Genomic DNA, 10,240 nt, shown 5'->3' with positions numbered 1-10,240 from the left:
CCAGCGTTTGAGCCACCAGTTTGAGCCACCAGGTTCAGAACTCGAACCATGATGGACTACATGGGATTCCAGCAACAGAGCCATTCTCTTAGGACCACTAACTGCTGGTCCTAAGAGAATTTGTTCTTGAATGAAGATATAATGTCACTTATTTAATGTACTTGAGCACAGATGATAGCCAAAATATGTCTGGTTTCCTGTAACAAAGCGTTAATGGAGAAATAGCACCCAGTATCAAGTCCTCATCTCTGTAGACATGTGGCTTTGGGCTCTTTTTTGTTATTCTGCCTGTAGTGCATAAAGGCTGCTGCACTATAGACCAGGATTGTGTCTAGACTGTACTCTTGTAGCACTGGAAAAGCAACACTTATCTTTAAGGATAATTTGGGAGCAGTGTACTGCAGGAGTTTTGTAGTGAATAAGTTGGAATAAGAGAAGAGGGTTAGGATTGCTATGGCATATGATCCAAAGAGGCATTGATAAGGAATGAGCTCAGGAAGTTGAAGGGATGGAATGAATGAGAAGCTATGAAGAAAAAGACAAGATTTATGTTTGGACATTTCCAGCAATCAGGCCAGTGGAAGTTTATGCCACAATAATTCAGCTTTTTAATGGAAAAATTTTGCCATAATAGGATTGTAAGGTCTAGAACATAGGGGTTCCAGCTTTCTAAGACTTTGGGCTACCTGGCTGAAAGAGAATAAGCTTCTTTGTTGTGTATGGAATATCCTAGAGCTGCTCAAGAAGTCAGTTTTAGGGCCAGCAGGTGGTGTGGAGATTAAGATACTGGACCTCACATGGCAAACTGTGCAGTTCGAGTCCCAGACCTGGTGGCTTTAAAATAACACCAAGTGAGCATGCATGCTTACACAAAATCTTAAGAGGAGATCGGAGAGGGGATCGTAGTATGGCCATCACCTGATTCCTCACTTTTCCTCTCTCTCTCTCTCTCATGAATACATACATATACACTATAGCAAAAAAAACCCAAACAATTGTATAGAAAGAATGCAATTATCAGGTAGAAGATTATACTATTAGATATTCAATCTCGCAAAAAAAAAAATTAAGGGACCAGCAGATGGTGTAATGATATTCAAGTGCTAATCTACGGTTAACAGTCAGCTTAAAGGTTTAATTTAGAATCCAGAATAGGCAAAACATCTAGCTGGAACCCCTAAATTACCCAGTCTCTCCATAAGGATGATCTAGAGTAAAGCAGCTCTTTACAACCCAGGCTGGAGTAGATACTTCTGTCATCTACAATAGTTTGGTGTTATGTCAGTTACCAGTTGGCATATGAAATATAATAAATAGAAAATTAAGAATTTGATCACTAAAATAAAAACTTAAAATGACAAAATCTCTTCTACTATGAACTAAAATGTATGGCTTTGTAAATGGTAATCACTAAGCTAAATGAATCCTTTTAAAATTACTCTCTTTCTCATAGACTTCATTTTTCTTTTTTTTCTTTTGGCCAGAGGGCATGTGTGTGTGTTCACACATGTGAGACAGAGAAAGTACCCCCTGGTCGTCATGGTCTGGTAATTTTTTATTTTTTGAAGAACTATTTTGTTTTAACTTACTTACTTACTTTATTTATTTATTTTAATTTGACTAGAGAGGGACAGAGAGAGCAAGAGAGAGAGAGAGAAACTGAGAAAGCAGGCCACCAAGTCTGGGACTCGAACCATGGTCACCCATGTGGGATCGCCGTGCCCTTAATTACCAAGTCACCTGCTGGTTCCCCCCCCCCTTTTTTAAGATATTTTTGCCATTAGGGCACATATGTTGACCAGAGAGACATAAAGCGAGAAATCACCCCCAAGGGAGATGGCCACACTGCCATTGCTTCCCCTCCATTCTTCTCTCAGGATTTTGGGCATGTGTGCATAGGCACCCATCATGAGTTTCAATGTGCCAAACTGTAGTCGACCACATGCCAGTGCCACTATGCCACCTGCTGGCCTTGCCATAATCCTTTTCTCCTCCATTTCTCCAGCTCATCAGGATCTTAGATTTGTGTGCATGTGTCCAGAGTGATTTTCAGGCTACCAGGGCCAATATTCAAACCTCAGTAAACCATGTGGGATCTGGTTTTCTCTACGTAGCACTCTATGGCTGTGCTACAGAGTTTTGGCCCTAAAATTATTCTTTAATTTTTTTTATTTTTTAGGGCTGGTGCCATAGCCTAGTGGTTAAAGATTCCACATGACCCACTGTGTGATTCTACCTGGACCTAGCAGTTTGAGAAACACATTGGATGTGTGTGTGCCTGTGTGACCAAAATCCCAAAGGGAGAGAAATATGGAGAAGGGATTGCTATGTGACCATTCTCCATGGGGGAAGGGGACTGCGTTTTCTCCTCTTCCTCTCTTTCTTTTTCTCTGGTAAGTGTATGTACCTTTTATCCAAAAAAACAAAAACAAAAACAAAAAACATATACATACATACAAATATGTATATATATATATATAGGGCACGTGTGTTTACCAGAGGTAGAGACAAAAAGTGAGAAATCACCCCCCTGGGGGATGGTCATGCTGCAGACCCTTCTCCATTCTCCTCTTGGGATTTTGGGCATACACACATACACACGCCTGGTGTGAGTTTGAAGCTGCTGGGTCTGGGACCTAAGCTGCTGTTGACTATGTGGGAGTCCAGTGACATAACCATTACGCCATCTGCTGGACTCATTTTTTTAGAGAGATTTTTTTGCTATAAGATGTATACATTTGCTGGAGAGACAGACAGAAAGCTTGTCACACCCCTGGGAGGATGGTCACAGTGCAATCCCTTCTCCTCCACTCTCCTCTTGGGACTTTGGGCATGTACGCACATGTGTCCAGCATGAGTTTCAAGCTTCTGGGTCTGGGAGTCAAACTGTGGTCAGCCACGTGGGAGTCCAGCAACATAACCATTACACCATCTGCCGGTCCCAATTTTTTATTACAAAAGAAATGTGCTTTTTTTTTTTTTTTCAGTTGAAAGTAAACTGAAAAAGCACTCTTAAATCCTCCTTAGTCTAGCTCCCATAGGGGACACTAGGCACTATAAATAGTTGTATTTGTAGCATTCTACACCTTTTACCAAACATAGCCCTCCCCTACCCCATGCACTTACAGATACAAATTTTCATAGCTATAGATATGAAAGTATATATAACATTGTATTATATATCTATATATGTTATACATACATTCAAAGGTATGTACTTTTTATTTAACAAAACTAGGATTTTCATTAAACATTGTCTAAAAATTTATATTTTTTTCACTTATAAATACAATTTAGTTGGTACATGTATTCCCAGTGGCCCATATTTTAAATATTTTCTTAAATAATAAAGCCAAATATATCACCTCATCTAGATTACTCCAGAATTATAAAAATAGAGTAGTCTACAGAACTTACAATAGAATAAAATTCTTTTTTTTTTTTTTTTGAGAGGTTTTTCTTATTGAGCGCGTGCACTTGCCAGAAAGACAGAGAGAGACAGAGAGATAGAAAGCGAGAAATCAACCCCCAGAGGGGATGGCCACGCCGCAATCCCTTCTCCTCCATTCTCCTTTCGGGATCTTGGGCACACACGCACATGGGCCTGGTGTGAGTTTAAGCCACTGGGTCAGGGACTTGAACCATGGCCGACTACATGGGAGTCCAGTGACATAGCCATTACGCTAACTGCTGGTCCCTAGAATAATAAAATTCTTATCAGTTCTCAAACATTACAATACACAATATCATTCTATTCTGAACTTTTTACTGGATTCTTTTTTATGTTACAAGAGGGGCATGATCACACTGCAATCTTTTTGACTCCACTTCATCCCACCAGGATTTTGGGCACACATACACATGTATCCAGAGTGTTTTTAAAGTCTCCAGGGTGAGGGTTTGAACCACTGTCAGCCACATAAGATCTGGCACCCTTAATCACTGTGCCATGGGGCTAGCCCTTCAATGGACTCTTGGAGGGGAGAAAATAAAATGATCTCATATGTTTTTATACTTTCATTAATATAGTTTTTTTTTATCTGAATGGAAAGGATATACACACAGAGTGCCAGTTTAAAAAACTGCCAAAGGATACACATAGTCAAAAGTAAGTCTCTCCCCTCTGTTCTCCAGCCCCCCTAGGCACTCTCTCCCTAGAGTAAACTGTTAATCAGTTTTTTATATATTCTAGAGATATTTCTTAATAGTCAATAAATCTACAATTTTAAATTTTTATCCAAGCAATACTAGATATGGTGTTCTATAACTTGTTTGAGTAATTTTTACTGAAATTTTGATTTCTCTATAAAAAGAGAAAGATTAAATAGAATAAGGCCATGGAGTCAAAAAGCTTATTTAGGAGGGACCAGCAGTTAGCGTAATGGCTATGCCACTGGACTCCCATGTAGTCGACCACGGTTTGAGTCCCAGACCCGGTGGCTTAAACCTCACACCGGGCATGTGTGCGTGCATGCGCAAAGATCCCGAGAGGAGAATGGAGGAGAAGGAATTGCGGCGTGGCTATCCCTCCTGGGGGGTGATTTCTCACTTTCTGTCTCTCTGTCTCTCTCTGTCTTTCTGGCGAGCGCACGTGCCCTAAAGCAAAAAGAAAAAAATCTCTCTCTCAAAAAAAAAAAAAAAAGCTTATTTAGGAGACGGGTAATAAGGAATAAAAAATCATTCAACTATCAAAGGATTAAGAGTATCCTTGAGAAAATTAATAAAGCTCTTGAAAATATCTTTCTCGAGATATATTTTTTATATGAAAAAAACTTAAAAGGAGATATATTTTCTTACATGAAAAAGAAACCCTTTATGATTTAGCAAAAGTCAAAGGTAAAGTATATCTTATCTAAAATGATCAACCCTAAATCAACATTTGGTTCATTCTTTATTCTAAGACTTAGCACAGTTACAACCCTGTACACATTAAATTCTGTGAGACTTAAAATAAACCTTATCCACAACTTTACATTTTGTTTTTGAGATAAATTTCAAAATAATTGGAAGAAGCCATTGGGATTTTATATTCTTGTTTTAAGTGGATTTGGTTTACTTGGGCTTTCTTGGAACCACAGATTACTCTTATTTGTATCCTTACTTTCCTTAAGGAAGACTTTTGTATAAAGGTGGAGGTTTCAACTGAATGGTGAGTTTTGGCCAACCATGGTGTGGTAGTTAAGGCGGCTGGATTCTACATGGTCAACTGTGCAATTTAAGTCTCAGACCCAAGCTGGGAACATGTATATACATGCCCAAAATCCTGAAAAGAGGGAGAGATGAAAGAGAAGGGATTATAGTGTGACCATTCCCTATGTGTGTGGGGTGCTTTCTCACTTCCCCTCTTTCTCTCTCTCTCTGGCGAGTACATATGCCCTCTGGAAAAATAAATAAAATTCAAAAATAAAAGAGAAAGGTTAGTTTTAGAGCTGGCACTGTTTCATAGGGGTTGAGCACTGTTTCGGAAGCTGAATCCCACATGGCAGACTGTAGTTCGAGTCCTGGCCTAGAGGCCTGAAAAATATACCAAGCACATGTGCATGGAGAAATGGAGGAAATGGGGCTGCAGTATGACCATACCTCATTGAGGGGTGCTTTCTCTCTCTTTCTGGCAAGTGCACATGCCCTCTGGCAAGAAAGTTTAGTTTTAGGTTTATGTTAGTAAAAAGAAAGCCAGAGAGTCAATATGGGTCTAGTTCAAAAATGCCTTTATTTTTCAATGGAAAAGAAAGCATTTTTCTGTAACAGGTGAAGTATATTTTTCTTTAAACATACATCTTAAATAGCCACCTATAAAGTATATGTTAACATAGGCCTACCAGACCATACAAGATATCAATGTTGGTAGATAATATAAACAAATACTTAAATTAGGAAAACAAGGCTTTAGAAGGGTAGTTCCTTACATTCCATATAGTACTTCCAATGCTTATCCATTATATGGCGTGGGAAAAATTCCTGATCACTGATTAATAGTATTTCATTTATTTGTAGATAAGGTGGGAGGTTTTGCATTGACTCCCTGGAAATTCCTGTTTAAAAAAAGTATCAATAAATTAAAAACTTCCTTTTAAAATGTAAAATTTAAGTTTAGTTATTACAAATCTTAGAATCCCATCAACTCTATGTTAGAGCATACATAATAGGTTTTCTAATAAGGCATTTTTTCTCATTCCACTTTCTGTACCCAAGATAAAGCTATAAACCAGCATTGGTTGACCTTGGGAAAGAGAAGGCTGTTTGCAGTCTAAAACCAGCAGCAGGAAAAGGATGATGGAACTCTTGAAAAGAGTTACATAAGCCTCTTTGTGCCTCAATTTCTGATAGATTGAGAATAAACAGTTGTGAAGATTAAATAACATGTTACCTGTGAAATGCTTAAATACTGCCTAGCATATAGCATATACTAAATAAATATTAGGGGCTATTATTGTTAAAATTGTCACTATTCATTACTATTAGATTATTAGGCTGGAAGATAAAAGATCAATTTTCTAGTCCTGCCTCTGCCACAGACTTGGGTGTACAAGCTCAGGCAAGTCATATGAGGCTTTCAGAAAGTGTGTGGAAAAACAATTAAAGGATGAAGTTAAACCATTGAAGTATGAGTTTATTATGGTGCAAAAATTTTTTGAAATCACGTTTAGTTTTTTTATAATATGCATTTTCCATGAATTTCTTGAAGACATTGCATCTGGCTTCCCCAAACTTCCATCTCTGAGAGGTGAGAGGGTTAGTGATTATGAGATTTACTTTTGGTTCTGTCAGTCTAAGAGATCAATAATTCTAAAACTTATTTCTTAAAATTCCTTGTCAGTCTCAACAGATTTTTTTTTCTCAGAGATTGGCTTATGAACTGTACATTATTCAGCAAATTATATCTTATTCCAGAGATAGCACCAATGAGTGTGACCTCAACCAGGTGATTTTAGTTAAACTTACCATGTAGAAGAGCTTTGTTCATAATCCTAAGCAAAACAAAGGTTTTACATAATTACATGTCTGTAGGGCATCTGGCATTTTTGATGCCCAATACCCATTTTTCTTTCCATGGTGACCCCATCCTAGTTTGCCTCTGTGTGATCATCCCTCTTCCCACACTTGGCCTGTGTCCCTCTAGTGAGTTGTTTTCAACCTCCTGAGTTACTGAGATCTAAGCCAATCAGTGACTAGTCATGGACTCAGGGATGAGAACATGACCCATTCTGAAGGAAGAAGGACACAATTGTTAGGTCTTCTGGAAAGAGTCATGTACTTATTCTTCTCTAGACTTGAACCTGAAAGCATGTAGTTCTGGAATGATGAGAGAAGAAGCTATTAAGATGAAGCAAATATGAGGAAATTGCGCTGAGAAAAGGAAACCAAGAGAAACTGGGTACTCAGTCATGTTGTTTAGACCCTGCATAATGCCTAACTCTTCCTTTCTGCTGTCTTTCATGTAAATGAGTGAATAGAATGCAAAATGTCTTTAAAGTAAATTGGAGTTGGGTTTTAAACTGTCACAATCCAAATAATTTAAACTTTTTTACATATGTTCATATGTAAACACAGAAATTCCCTTACTAGCAGCTTTGTTCTATAGACCTTCTGAAATAAGAAATCCCATAAAACTTGAAAGTAGGAAGCATTCTTCTCTCAGGAAAAACTCATAGAAATAAGGCTTTAAATATTAATTCATTTCATCATGTTAGCTTAGTTTCCTCATTTATCACTACTGTTTACACTGATCTTTTCCTCCACAACGGATACTGTCCTTCAGTTATATTCAGTTAAGATTTGACATACTTAACTTATCTACCATTTCTTTTTTTTTTTTTTTTTTTTTGGAAGGTTTTTTTTTAAGGGCCCCTGGGGCGGCAAAATTTTTGCTATAGGGCACATGTGCTCGTCAGAAAGAGAGAGACAAGGAGATAGAAAGCAAGAAATCACCCCCCTGGGGGGAGGCCACGCTGCAATCCCTTCTCCTCCATTCTGCTCTCGGGATCTTGGGCACACATGTACACATGCCAGATGTGAGTTTAAGCCACCGGGTCCAGGACTTGAACCGCGGCTGACTACATGGGAGTCCAGCGACATAGCCATTACGCCAACTACTGGTCCCCATAATTTATTTCTAAATCATAATTTTCTCCCATTTTTCACTCAGGCATGTGTAAATACTTCGATAGGACTGATACCCAGAAGCAGAATGACTGGATGAAAGGGTTTGTACACATTTTAAAGGTTAAAAGTTTCTGTCAGAGTGTCCTCCCAAATGCATCCTTTTATACTAACAATACATGAGAGTGCCTACAAAGTATTTGTTTTTTCTTCGCATCCATGCCAACACTGATTATCATCAATATTTTTAAGTTTTGCTACTTTTATGGTAAAAAAAAATTTTTAGTGTCTTCCTGATTGCTATTTAGTGTGAGCACCTTTCATATACTCTTAAAATTTCTAGGACTAAGAAAGTGCCTATTAAAGATTTTGTCTGCATTAATTTGATCAAATATTAATCACAGCATGGAGCTAATTATATCATAAATTTAATCTATGTATGGATCAAAATTCTGCTATAAAACCACAAACTGTACTGTGTTCCTTAGTTCAGTGTCCCTTGAGTGGAGTGTAAGGGTTTGGTGAAATCCAAGTGAAAGGAAGTTGAAAGCTCCTGTCTTGGAAATTATGCTAATGCTCTGAAATATCCATACACTGCTTGAACTTATTTTAAGAAGTTTCAAATAAAGTTTTAAAAGTTCATTTTTAGCACTTTTCAATGCATACTTAAATATTAACCTTAACCACATAAGTATCTAACAACATATTGAAATGACTGTTGGAAGCAGCTGCAATATTTCTGAATATTGATTTCCACAAAGTTCTATGAAACTGTCAGGAAAATCAACAAGATAATAATGCTTAATTCAAACACAGTTTAACTGACATCTAAGAAAAACTGACATCTCAATAAAGCATAGAAGAATTGATGAGGGCAGGGCAGGAATCTACTGACACTCCCACAATGGGGATTCCTACGCTTGGTACTAAAGGAGCAGAGCAGGCAGGTTCATGCCGACCATGTGGCACCAAGCTCTATCACCTTAGGCTGTGCTCCCTTCTCCCTTCGAGTCTTTCCTTCTGCACAGCCAGCATAACTCCTGTAACAGCATCCTACTGCTACTCCACTGCTCAAATTTCCAGTGAAAAGTCTCCTGAAATATGCCCAATTTCCTAATACAATTTACTATGTCTACATTGAATTTAACTATTATTATTTTTCTTTTTTTTTGGAGAGGTTTTTGCTATAGGGCACGTGCACTCCCCAGACAGAGGGAAAGACAGAGGGACAGAAAACGAGAAATCACTCCCCAGGGGGATGTCCACGCCCCAATCCCTTCTCTATTCTCCTCTTGGGATCTTGGGCACGCATGCACACGCGCCCGGTTTGAGTTTAAGCCACCGGGTCCGGGACTCGAACTGCGGTCGACTACGTGGGAGTCCAGTGACATAGCCATTATGCTAACTGCTGGTGCCCGAATTTAACTATTATTTTATATTTTTACCTAAAGAGGACTTTTGGCAGAGACTGGTTGCTTATATTTTTGCCTCCCTTCTCACTCTAGCTAATAGAATCCTGAGCAGTGTGTCAAGTAGAAAAACTAAAATTTTCACTCTTGCATGCAGCTAGGTATGGCACAAGACTAAATTCTGGCCAATGAGAAGTAACCTGAGGGGCCAGCAGGTGGCATGGTGGTTAATGCAATAGACTCCTATGTGGCTGGCCGTGTTTCAGGTCCTGGATCGAGAGGTTTGCTTTCTCATTTTCCCTCTCTCTTTCTCTCTCTATTTTTTTTTTTAAAATAATGATTACAAAACAAATAATTCTTAACAAAAAAGAAAAAGAAGAAGTAATCTCAAATGTTGTATCAGACTTCAAGGATGGTTCCTTATGTGGGCAAACACCTAAGCAAGCCCGTGCTTTTTAGAAACTTTTGCTACAGGGTGTGTGTACTCACTGGAGAGACAGCAAGCAAGAAATCACCCTACCCCTCCAGGGGATGACCATGCCACAATTCCTTCTCCTCCATTCTCCTCTTGAGATTTTGGGTAGTACATGTACATGCTGGGTGTGTTTCAAGCTGCCAGGTCTGGGACTTGAACTGCAGTTGACCATGTGGGAGACCAGCATCTTAACCACTAAGTCACCTGCTGGCCCCAGGAAGACTTTTTTTTTTTTTTTTTAAGAATTATTTCATTT

General features: G+C 38.6%; 1 protein-coding gene across 1 annotated transcript in view; it reads right to left on the bottom strand.

The window, feature by feature from the left end:
* Positions 1-5,715: 5,715 nt before the first annotated feature.
* The window catches only part of ANKRD31 (ankyrin repeat domain 31), a 145,894-nt gene continuing 141,369 nt past the window's right edge, over positions 5,716-10,240 (bottom strand). Inside the window, exon 23 of the mRNA XM_027767980.1 lies at positions 5,716-6,032. Coding sequence (XP_027623781.1) covers positions 5,887-6,032 — 146 coding nt within the window. The 3' untranslated portion in view covers positions 5,716-5,886. The remainder of the gene's footprint in view (positions 6,033-10,240) is intronic.

This window comes from Tupaia chinensis, unplaced genomic scaffold (assembly GCF_000334495.1).
Source record: "Tupaia chinensis unplaced genomic scaffold, TupChi_1.0 Scaffold145093_1, whole genome shotgun sequence".
NCBI classification, from domain to species: Eukaryota; Metazoa; Chordata; class Mammalia; order Scandentia; family Tupaiidae; genus Tupaia; species Tupaia belangeri.
Note: the sequence above shows the minus strand (reverse complement) of the source record. Positions and strands in the feature narration are given on the sequence as shown.